Source organism: Choloepus didactylus, chromosome 20 (genome assembly GCF_015220235.1).
Source record: "Choloepus didactylus isolate mChoDid1 chromosome 20, mChoDid1.pri, whole genome shotgun sequence".
Taxonomy (NCBI): domain Eukaryota; kingdom Metazoa; phylum Chordata; class Mammalia; order Pilosa; family Megalonychidae; genus Choloepus; species Choloepus didactylus.
The window spans coordinates 9,047,064-9,059,613 of NC_051326.1; the positions used below are offsets into that span (position 1 = coordinate 9,047,064).

General features: G+C 42.6%; 1 protein-coding gene across 1 annotated transcript in view; it reads right to left on the minus strand.

Moving 5' to 3' along the window:
* Positions 1-597: 597 nt before the first annotated feature.
* Positions 598-12,550, minus strand: part of APOB (apolipoprotein B) — a 38,140-nt gene continuing 26,187 nt past the window's right edge. The window contains exons 26-29 of the mRNA XM_037812871.1: positions 4,387-11,961; positions 3,790-3,904; positions 3,503-3,686; positions 598-2,562 (exon numbers count right to left, since the gene is read on the minus strand). Coding sequence (XP_037668799.1) covers positions 967-2,562; positions 3,503-3,686; positions 3,790-3,904; positions 4,387-11,961 — 9,470 coding nt within the window. The 3' untranslated portion in view covers positions 598-966. The remainder of the gene's footprint in view (positions 2,563-3,502; positions 3,687-3,789; positions 3,905-4,386; positions 11,962-12,550) is intronic.

The window sequence follows — 12,550 nt, forward strand, 5'->3', positions numbered from 1 at the left end:
AATGTTTGAAATCAGACTTTGAGGTGTGTGAACGTGGCAGGGGAAACCCTTGGGAGTGTTAACTATTAGGTTGGGGAAAATCAGGACATTCAGCAGCATAAAAGTCTGCTTGGTTCCAGAAATGTTAGGAACCCACACCTCATCCCTCCCTTATGACCCTCACCTCCTTTGGCCTGAATGAGCTGCAGGGAGGCTTCTGGGGTCCCTATTGCCACGAAGCCATTGGGAATAGGACTCCCTGGTCAGCCTCCCCTCCTGGTAGAATGAAGGGGCTAAAGGGCTGGTTGTCTTGTCTCAGAGGCTCAGAGAGAGCCCTGCCTGGCAGAGGTAGGCCAGTTGTTAAATGTTCCTTGGGATCAAATTATGTGAAAGCCTTTGCGAGTAGTTTTTCCTTCTCATTTGGAAAATACAATTCCTGACATCAATCAGTTACCTCTTTTTTAGGAGGCAAAATATTTCCCCCTACAAATTCTCTCTCTTACTTTCTCACTTAAACCACAGTGTGTTTTTCTCAAGGTTTTGAAATGCCAGAAAATGTGAATCAGTACCCTGATTTTGCTATCTTTCAATACGAATAAGCCATACCGAGTGGCACGATACACAATCCAGAATTCATTTATTTGGTTCTCCCTGCCCCAAGTTGAGCAAAATAACTCAGATCCTGATTTTCTTTAACTTGCAAAAATGCAGTTCCCCAGAGTTCAGAGACCTTTGGAGTCCAGATGGCAGCTCCAGGGCAGGAGCGATTCATGTGGGCAACGGCTGGTGTCCCGCTGCCCGCTGCAGGGCTGCCTTATGGTCCAGCTGTGACATACTGTTGGCCAAGTGACTCCCAGCAAGTCACCCCATTTCATAAGGCCTTGCTCAATGTATTGTTGTATCAGTATATACAGTTTGGATTTCTTATCCAACTATGTGGAAATTTAATTGGGGCAGAAGAATAAATGAGAATTGTTTTAAAAAATATCAGATGGTGATAGTAAGTTCTCCTGGGGCAACCTTTATGTAGGGGTTCATGCCACTGACTGAGGTTGATTGCACCTTTTCCAGTAACTCGGTGACATATCTCAGAAACGTGCGGTAGCTTTGAATGGACAGGTCAATCAATCTTTTGGAGCCAGCAATGAATTTTTCATAGCAATCAGCGAGTTGGTCTGAAAAATCCTGCAGCTTATATCTCAACTGCTGGTGGTAATCAGAAATCATTTCCTTTGTTGCAGTGGCCTGGCTTTTAATTATTTCCTGAGCAGTGGAAGAAAGCTCTGCAATCTTCTCTTTCCCTTTTCCTTCTGCATCAATAAGGATGCTAAGATATTCCTGGATATTTTTGCGCACAAATTCTTCAACTTGATTTGAGAGTTGGGAAGCAAAGCCAGCAGCCCTGCTGGTATATTTAGAATGGAAGTCCTTAAGGAAAACTAGTAGGTTCTTGAACAAGGTAATTATCTTTTCTTCAACTTCATAATATTTCACTGTCCAGCCAACCATACTTGGGTCGAAATATTCTTCCCGAAGAGCCTTTATGTACTGATAGAGCTGATGTAGCTCTTGAGAAGCGTCCTGAAGTTTGCTTTGAATAATTCCATTAAACTTATCATAGTTTTCTTTCAGCAATCTAAAAACATATGGGATATGTTCACCGAAGACTGTGATAATCCCAGATTTGATATCATTATTAAGATAAAGAAATGTCTTCTCCTTTAAGTGTTTAATTCCTTGTTCTATGTCTTGGAGAAAGCTTAGTATAATATTCTGAAGATAAGTTAGCATCTCTGTATTCTTGACAGACTGGAGCTCATTAAATGCCTTTTGGACCTCTTGTGATAAAAATTTCAGTGTTTCCACAATCCCCAGGAATACATCTATTAGTTTATGGCTTCTTGAATAAAAAGGAAATTTGATCTTTAGGGTCTTGACAAATTCAGATTTCTTCTCTAGGTCTTGGAAATAGGAAGAGAGTATTTCTAACCCATCATGGATTTTAGAATTGACCTGGGACAGTGCATTCACTACTTCCCTTATGGCCATATTGCAGAGTTCATCTCCAGTGTATGTCTCAGCTCCTCCTGGGAGATGGAATCTGGTGTTCCTCAGGTAATCAATGAGTGAGTCAAAGAGTTTCATGACTGTCCCACAGAATTCTTGAAAATATTGTACCGAGTCGTTATACATCTTATCCATGCATCTCTGGAAATTGATTTGGCCTTCCTGAGCCAACAGCTCCTGGTAAAGACTCTGGGCCTTGTCCTCCCACTGCTGGTAGGTTCCAGTGGTGCTCTTGACTGCTCTCTGGAGCTCCATGGCCATCTCGTCGACCTGCCTCTGCAGACTTCTTCTTAGTCTTGAAGATGCGTCTCGCAGGTCTAGTCCAGTGTACTCCTGGTGGTATTTGTTGACATAATCATAAAGGGCCCCCGTGGCCTTGGGCACGTTGTCTCTTAGAGCGCTTAGCAATCCGGAAGCTGCCTCTTCTTCCCAGTTAACTTCGATCTGAATTTCATCATCAGCTTCCAGGGAAATCAACTTAGTTTTGAATATGTTGAGTTTTTTAACTGGAGGGGACTAAAAGCAGCAATAAAGGATTAAACATGTTTTCAATTACCCTGATTATATATCATAACACACAAAAACATCACTTGCAGTTAAAAATGAAGATCAGAGAATTTTTCATATTCTTTCATATGAAAGAATTGTCTTTCGTATGTCAGTTTGTGAGTTTGATTTTAAATCAGCACACTGTTTATTCCTTTTTATCACATGCCCCCAAAGGATGAAAATAAATATGTGTGACATTTACATGCTGACACTTACATTAAGGCTTTGCTGGGCCTGAAACTCAGAAGAAGAAGAGGGTGGAGAGGAGGACGAGGAGGAGGAGGAAGAGAAGAAGGGGGACAGAAAAAGGCAAATTCAGGAAAACAAGAAGTACAGTAAAAAAAGAAAATATCCAGATCCAATCTAGCAGACACCTAGAGTACCCTTATCAGGAAGCACCCATTCTCCAAGCCCATGACAAACTTTATTAAAAGAACCTGGTTAAATCTCCTCCTCTTCTAATGACATCTTTAATTTGGCTGTGGCAGAGCCAGTAAAACCACAGGAGGGAAATCTGGCATATCTCACCTATCAGTTCTATTTTGAGGAAGATGTTTGAAGTCAAATCCTTCAGAAACCACTATCTGAAAAATGCTCTCTGCCTATAGCGGAGATTGTCCATGATTTCGTCATCGAGGCATAACCTTCACCTTCCTACATTTGCTCCAGAGTAATGAAGTCATAGTGATAATATGGTGTAATGTGTGCATCTAGTAATCAGCATCAATAAAAAACTCATTGCAATAATTTCTGGATAACAGTCTCCCAGAGAAGATGGTCAACCTGCTTGCTGCTTTTCTTTCACTAGTTTTGGAAAGCCCTGCGAGATACGTTGTACAGAATTAAATTTATTCACCCTGATTCTCTATTAGCTCCCGAGGTGTGCAGTCTCTTGGGAGGGACTCACCTGAGGTTGGTAGTAGAAGCTCCATATGAAAATGTCATCACTGTCTTCCAAGTAGAAGCCCACAGTGCCTGTGGCTGGGGAGGCTGCTGAGTAGAAGAGATGTGTGTCGTTTTCTTGATAACGCAGGTGAACATCAGTGAACACTGGACTAGTGACGTCAAGGCGGGCATCTGTTTTCCAGTCCCTGGAAGCAGACAAGCAAATGAGCCATCATGAAAGGGGAAGAGAGCTGGCAAAAGTTGCAATAAGTTTTGAAAAGGTATGGGGTTTTGACAAAAGTTCCATACTGAAGTCCTTGATATTTGCTATCTTCTTTGTAGTCTACGTTGAAGTCACGGTGTGAAAATGTTCCAATGGTCTCGCATACTAACGCGCCATCTTCAATCCTGTGTGTTGCCACAACTGTTGGAGAGATTTCATATTTTATTAGATTCATAACTCTAAGACATAGACATTCTCATTATGAAAACTAGGAGAATTCTGTCTTAACCAAGGGCCTCGCTTATATGTTTGAAACATACAATGTGCAAGTTGCATTTTAAAAATAAATATCTAGAAGGAGATATTATTAGTCCTAAAATAATTACAGACAAATCTAATTTCTTGGAGCTTGTTCCTCTTGAATGTGAGTAACAGACATGAGTTGTCTTAAAATCATTACAGGAAAATCTAGTTTCTTTGAACCTGTTCCTTTTGAATGTGAGTAGGTTTTCTACCATATGGTTTCCACACGTGGGATATATATGTTATCTCCTTCCCTCTTTTTAAAATTTTGCTTTATAGAGTAATTGTGCTTCTAATCTCATCTAAATACACAATTACTTACTCAGAACTCACACTGAAAACATGTAGCATCTAAGAAAGGTGTGAGAACATTTCCTTACCATTTAGACCATATTCTAGGAACTGTATGGTTGAGCTGCATGTGGAGTTCAGGAATGTTTCCACGTTGTCTGCTTTGTTTTTCAAGCCAGCACTCCAAGTGGCCTTGTACAGGGGAGAGTCCACCTCCAAACGTGCAGTCAGTGCTCCAAAGAAAGGAATGAAAACCCCAGCAGGTACAGATAACTTAATGGAAGGGATCTCAATTGTCTGCTCAGGCATGCTGATGGTTGGCAAATCGAAGTCTGCAATCTTTTTGGCCAACTTATTTAGATCCAAGACAGCACTGCCAACTGAAATACTCTTTGGAAGGCTGAACTGTGACAAAGTTAACTGAAATTCAGGCACAGTTATCTCAAAAAAGGGAACTGTGGAGACTTCTGATTCAGAATATTTCGTGAACACATCAACTTTGGGGAATTTGACTTTGGGTAGTGTTCGTATGTTGAGAGTAAATGGGGGAGTAGTCAGCTTCTTGTAGATTTTTATTTCACTGAAGTCAAGTGTGTATGATGGAACCTGAAGATCAGTAAATGGGACTTGGAATGTAGGAGTGGCAAGACCTGAATCTGGATCCTTTGGTTTCAGTCTGGGGATAATAAATTTATCAGGCAGTTCTTGCACAGGGAAAGAGAGAGAATAGCCATCGGGGTTTTTGGTGTATACAAGGGCAGTAGAAGCACGGAGGTACTGTCTTTTGTGGATGCTGGTGGTTACATTCAGCTTGAGGAGGTCCCATAAGCTCTTATCGTAAACTGGTAGGATGATTTCTTTGAGGAACCGCAGGTATCCCTCTAAAGATCCTGCAATATCAAGGCGCACCTCTTGTTGGTCATTGGAAAGCTGTACATTGTTCTGGAGAGACCCAGAAAGAAGCTGAACCTCACTTTTCCAGCTGGCCTTCTGGGTCCCCATGTTAACATTCAGGGCCAATTCCTGGCCAAGGTAAGGGAGATCAAGGAGGGAACTGGGCTGGCTTGCACGGACCTGAACAAGGGCTGACATTTTCCATGGGGAGAGTTCCAGGGTGGCTTTGCTGGTATGCTCTCCGTTTGTTAGAAGGAGGCCTTCTAGCTGTAAACGGTTTATCATATTGCGTTCCCAGATGGCATATATGCGTTGGAGAGTGGCTTCTCCAGCAAAATTTTCTTTTACTTCAAAGTTCCATATACCATCAACTTTGGAAGCTCCTTGCAGCTCCACTGAAGACCGAGAGCCCTTGGAATTCAAATAAGTGCTGGCCTGACTGGCAATGATCCCAGAATATTCTTGCGAAAGGACCGAACCCTTGACATCTCCTTTGGTGGATGACTCAATGGAAAAGTAAGAGGTGAGGGTTTCTAGGCTGAGCTTGTGCTCAATTGCCCCTTTAGCAGTAGAATGCAGCTTGGGAGAATTGAAGTCATACTTTAATTCAATGGATGAAGAAACGGTGGGTTTTGACTTTGTATTTCCATTAAGTTCTTGCTTGAAATTCATTCGCAAAATTGGACTTTGGACTTTCGCGGTTGTTGTCACTGATGTTTCCATGTTTTTCTTATTTAAGCTAATGGTACTGTCATGGCTGCCTTCCACAAATTTATTATTCAGAGACAAAGCTGTGGCTAACTTCAACCCTCTTTTCCTTGTCAAACTCGAGGTGCCCTCTAATTTGAACTGCAAGGCATCAAAGATGGAAGAAGAGGAGGAAAGGAAATGAGCAACAATATCTGACTGGTTATAAAGTCCAGCATTGGTATTTAGGGTGAAGACTGTTGACTTAAAAGAAAAGTCACAGGTAATATTTCCCATGGCTGGAATAAAAACATTATCCGGGTTACTTAAAAACTTGAAATCTGGAAGGGAGAGCTTGCGAAGATTCTGAGGAACATGAAGGGCTGGCAGCTCCAGGGATGGCAAGACTAAGGTGTAGGAAGGTACATACAAGTCAGACCCTGGGATGGTGAGTCTGGGGGTGCTGATCTCTTTTGGGATCACATAGCCGAATGCTAACATCTCTACCGTGAGTGGAGTCACTTCAATGTTGAGGACTGGAATGGTGTATCCAGGAATTCGAAAAGTCCTGGGGAGTTCGTTGAGGGATGTTTCAACTTTGTACTTTTCAACCTTAGTTTTTGCTTCATTATAGGATTTGGTAAGAAAATCTAATGCACTGTCTCTGCCTTTCTCAAAATGCCTGTTGAAGGAATTGATGTTCTGGCTGATAAAGTCATAAATCACATCCAAAGGAATTGGGATGGAATGCTTGTCTTTGTTTTTCTTATACTGAGCCTTGACAGTTAAATCAAATGATTGCCCTGTTGTTCTCAAGAATTTTTTCAAGCCTGTTTTTTCCCATATGGAGAAATCTTTCAGCTGAGGAGTAGTGAGTGATGTGTAAGGTAGAGTCATTTCAGGAATTGTTAAAGGAGTGTTTAAGAAATCCAGATTAGCTTCTCCGTTCATTCCTATGTGAGCTTCCATGCTGTTCTCATTGTTTCCAGCAGAGAAATTTTGATTGTACTTATACTGATTGAACCTGCCACTTGCTTGCCAACTTGCTTGCTGGACCCTGGGACCCAGAGACAGTGCATAGTTATTCAGAAAGTCTATCTTCCCTGACAATTTTAATGGAAAACTAACTTTCAAATTCCCTTCATTGTTTGTGGATGCAGTGATCTCAAATGGCTGTGCCAAAAAGAAAAGAGAATTTTTCAAAGTTCCGGTAACTTTTCCAGCTAAATGTGCCTCGTGCGTGCCAGTCACCTCTGCCTTCATGTCTCCAAGCAGCGCTGCACCTTTGGCAGTGAGGACGCTGTGTCCCACGTGCTGGGATTCAACTTGTGATTGGATTTCAAATTTAGAAAAATTGAGGAAGCCAGATTCATGGATCATGTTTTGGTTTACTCTGAGGTGTTTGCTGTTGATCTTGTTGGAGAATCCAAAGGAAGTGACAGGTCCTTCCACAGTGAGGCTCACATGTGATTCATGTGTTCCCTCATCTGAGAATTTGGGGCTGGCCCACTTCCATGACCCCGTTCCAGAAGATGCCCATGACAAGTGTCCAGCCTCCAACAAGGTCTTGATTTCATTGCGCAGGTCGGCCTGACTGGAGAAGTCCAGGGTGGGGATGTTCAACGTGTGGACGTATTTTGTGCTGCTGTCCAGAGTAAACTGTTTGCTTATCTTGACAAGCACACTGTTACTAAGCTCCAGCGTATTTTTTTCTGTGTGCAAGCTTGCCACCGTGTTTGATTTTCCTGTGAGAGTGCTTCCAAGTATGAGCGCTTCACTCTCATGCTCTGTTCTAAGGTACTTGCTGGAGAATTTCACAGATTCCTTCATAACCAGTGGATTAATCTCAGGGGCTGAAAGTTGTGCATTTGCTTGAAAATCAAAAGTAAGAACTTCAAATTTAGATTGTCCTTTGGCGGTGATGGAAGCCACGATCTCTGCCTTGTTCGCTGACGTGGTTACATTCTGAATGCCGGCAGTTGTGTCTAATGTCATAAGAGGAGACTGGATTTTCAAAGTGCCATGCAGCTTGCCAAAGGTAGGTACTTCAATGGTGTGTGAGATGCGGGGAAGCTGGAATTCTGGGATGTGAAGATCAGGAACTTGGAAATCTTTCAAGTTCAAATTAGGTATTACGATTTCTGGAATTGTGACTTCTGGTACATAGAAGTTTGGCAGGGTGATTCTAGCAAGGAGGGTTTCATGCACCTTCAGATCCCTTAGATACACTTCTGGAAGTGGCCACTGCAGCTCACTGTTCAGCATTTGGTCGATGGTTCGGATGATCTTGACCTTCATTTCCACCAAGTCGATTGTAAAAGAAGGAACATGGAAGGTAGCGAGGACTGTAAATTCTGGAGTGGTGAACGTGGGTGGGATTTTTATGTCTTTCAGTTTTTTGAAATTTATCTGAACTGATGGAATTCTCAAATCTGTCAAGGGGACTATGAAGTCAGGAGTCTGAAATGTGGCTTCCTGGAGAGCACGGAGGCTGACTTTGAAGGCAGGCATGGTCCCGAAGATGGTCTGGATTTCAGGAAAAGTGAACCCCTGCTCTACCAGGGCTTTCAGTTTTTCAGCCCAGTCCTGGAAAGAATACTGCTGTGCAAAGTCAGTGAGGTTCTTAGCAGCAAGCGTCCACCAATCAGAAACGTAAGTGACAAGCGTGCCGTAAGCCTGGCTTATCAGAGACAGGTATCGCTGCAGTTCCTGCTGAATGTCCATTTGATATATTCGCTCCCGTACATCTTCTAGGGTCTCTTGGAATTTGGCTTTCACGTCCTTCAAAGGTGCTGAACTTAAAGCATCGTGTAACCAGTCGAGGAGCGAGCTTATTTTGGTATCCTTCAGGTTTTCCAGATACTCTGAGGCCACTGCTTTGACCTCCTCTGCGAACAATTTGACTGCTTCAGCCTTCTGTGGCAGCTCCAAGGCCCGGATTTCACCATTGATTCTCTGAGTCACCTCACGGATTTTGCTATTGGTTCCATCCACAAACTGGTTGTAATCAAATGACCTTAATTTCTTTACCAATGTGTCAAGGAATCTGTTTACTTCTTCAATAAATTTTTCAAAATTCATTGCTTTAAGCTTCTTAACAGCATCGTCAATCAACCCAAATGATTTCTCAAAGTAATATTTTATGTCAACTTGTTTTACGATATTGCTTAGCTTCCGAACAGTCTCTTTCAACTTATATTGATGGGCCAACTGTACGGATTTATCCATTAAAACCTGGACTCGTTGGTCTACCTCATACTTCTTAATTAACTCACTGACTTTAGCATTGAAAACATTGATTTTCTCAGTTACTTCAAAATCTTCTATAACATTTATAACAAAGTATTTCAGATGCTCAATAAAGTCCTTTATTCTTTGAATTGGAATTGCAGTTCTCAACTGATCCAAAAGCACCCTGACATTGATAGCGTCGACCTGTTGCTTTAACTTTTGGGCAAGGTGCTGGATGTCTATATTCTGAATCTGTGTCTCAATCTGTTGCAATTTTTCTTGTATCTGGATTCTGATTTGATACTTAGTATCTACATTTTGAATCCAAGATGCAGAACTATTTCCAATTTGGTTAAAATCAATCTTTTCAATAAGCACATATAAATTATGGATTGCTTTTACTAAATTTACATGGATATGATAATGTTCATCAAGAATTTTCAATTTTTCAATGATTCGGTCAATAATCTTAGCAATAGCTGCTTTAAAATCATGTAGATCATAATTATCTTTAATATACTGATCAAATTGTATCACATTTGTCTGTAGTTGAGAGAGTTTGTCATTAAAGTTGATTTTGGCATCATCCAGTATGATTTGCAGATCATCTGCTGTAATTTTAAAATTTTTTGTGAAAGCAGTTAGTTTCTTCTTGGCATTTGTCACTTGTCCCTCCCAATTTAATGTGCTCAAATAGTCATTAACTTGCTGTGGGAGTTTGTCCAAGGCTGCTTTGTATTTCCTTACAAATTGATCAATATTGATGTGTTTCATTTTTTTCTGCATGCTTTCTAGCAAAGCTATAATTGCCTTTTGATTCCTCTCAAAATATGCTGGCAGAATTTTCAAGAATGGGAGGTTGATGGTGTGCACATTTTGGTTCTTATCATACTTTACAGAAGCAAAAGCAGTGAATTCTTGGGGCTGGTCAACAACATCCCTCATCAATAGAGTATCAATCAGGTTGACTGGCTTACTGAGCAAAAATGGCACTTTAATTGGTACATCTAACACAGTGAGGTCAGCCAAGCCTCGTCCTCTGAGCTCCACACCTATTTTGTCTTTGGTATTGTAAGCATCTAAGTCCTGGCTGTATTCATTTTGGTTCAGTTGGGTCTTGAGTTTCCAGGCCCCCGTCTGCTCAGCTGGAGTAAGCAGGACGTTGACTTTGTGATCGAGAACAGTGCTGATGCTTTGGCTGGACATGAGACGGTGGCCTGTGGATCCTTTGTAATCATGAGAGAAAGTAAGGGCTAGGGGTTCTGCTTTCAACAGGAACTTGCTATACAACTGCCCTGTGTGTTCCCCCCAGAGAACCAGTTTCCCGTTCCCATTTGTATGTGCATCAACAGTCATTGTAAATGGGGCCATCACAGAGTGGAAGACATTGCTGAAATGCAGCGAGTCTGAATTATAGTTTGTACTGATGTCAATGGCTGAAGCCAGCCCCGCAATGTCTGTGCTGAGCCGGTGGCTAAACTCTGAGCCCTGAACCTTAGCCACAGTGTCTGCTTTATAACTGGCTGACAAGTCAGCATAAGAAATGGTGTAGATGTGTTTTATTTCATTGTTCTGGTAGGCTCCTTTTATGTTGCCACCCACATTCAGCTTCAGGGGCTCCAGCCGTAATTTCCCATTGTTGGTCAGATCTAGAGAGCTGTATTTCAAGTCATTGTTTAAGGTAGTTACCAGAGAATAGGGCTGTAGCAATAAGTTAAAGTTTTGCTTATAAAACTTGTCCGAGCTGTAAATGTTGTCAAGTTTTGAAGAGAAGTCCAGCGATAACCCTGCGATGTTCAGACTGTTTGCGTAGTCAAGTTTCATGTCAGCATAGGATCCCATCATGTCATTGGAAACCTTAAGTCCTTCTTTGTTGAGCTTGAAGTTGAAGATGTTTTTGCTGTCAGCACCCAGAACCATGGCCTGATAAACACTGCCCAGGGACACCTCTGTGAGGGCGGCTTTCCCATCTAGACTGAATTTTGCATTGTGCTCCCTGAAGCGGCCGTTGGTTGTCAATTTCATCGATGCCCCCGAGGGGCCTAGCCCTGCGTTCAGCTCGTTCTCCAGCACCAGCGGACTATACTTCAGGTTAGTGGTCGCACTGGTGGACAGTCCGTCCTGGCCAATCCTGAGTGTCGCCTTGTGCGCACCACTGTTGGCCGTGTCCGTGCCCAAGACATCAGCATTCAGTTCAAGGCCTTGGGAATTTAGGGATCCCGAGAGCATGGTGAAGAACCTCAGTGACTTGTAATCGGCCTGATACTCGGAGCGCAGCAACGCATTCTGTTCGGAGAAGGTCAGGTCCAGCTTGTTAGAAGTGGCGAAGTCCTCGTACTTCCCGTTGGTGTCTGACTTCAGGGTCAGCTCATAGTTCTCATATTTCAGGGAGGCTGCCTGTTTAATGATGCCATCTTGCAGATCAGAGGTGGAGGTGAGGGAGAGTCTGCCATCTTCGTATCTTCCCGTGATCCTGTTGGTGCCATGGACGTAGGAGGAGTTAAACATCAGGTTGGACTCTCCGTCAATCTGGCCTGTCCTGGTGTCCCTCTGATAAGACAGGCCGTAGGTGCCCTTAGCATAGAAAGAGGAGACTCGGAACTGCCCATCAACCTTGACTTCCTTGACGTACAGATGCTGCTTCTTTTTTGAGTCCAAATGGACCGAAGCAGACATCTGTGGTCCCCAGGCACTGGATGTATCAAATGTTAGTAAACTTTTCGAGGCTGAACTATTTCCTCTTTTTTCTACATGACTGAATTTGATATTTGAATCCAGAAATTTGTGGTGTAGAGATCCATCACATGATAACGTGAAGACATTCCTGCGGTCATAGGTTGTCTCTCCAGATCCTAACATAAAAATTAAAAGACACTGGTTAAATGAAATAACGAATTTCCAGAATAATCTCTATGTTGCAAGTCTTTCAATAATAAAATCTGGGTTGGTTGTGCAATAGTCTCCATTTATAGCATAAATGTACAATCTGATAGTAAAAGGCATTCTTCCGAGAAGTCGACCCTCTGCCCCACAAACCTGGCTGGGCTGGGTCCCTTATCAAGTGCGTCCACTGCACCTTACTCTTACGTACTACACCCTATCCTGGTTATGCTTGCTGGTTTATCTGTCGGCCTTCTAGGCCACTGCCTAGTAGAATATTTGATACATATTATGTGCCCGTAAATATTTATATTCATTGAATGAATGAATGAAAAGGCTTCTGAGCAGCAAGGAAAACATGAGTAGTAAAGTCCAAGCCCTTTCTGTCCTATCGGAGCCTATACTGGATTGGTCCAGGAACCCTTCACTTGACACTTGTCCTACAGAATGAGGTCCTGCAGCCTGGGCTTTCCTTCCCTTTCCGGGGTCGTCCCGACCATGGTCCTCACAGCCCCAGCCCTGTGCCCACTGCCTCCTGGAGAGCCTTCCTGCCTGGAATGC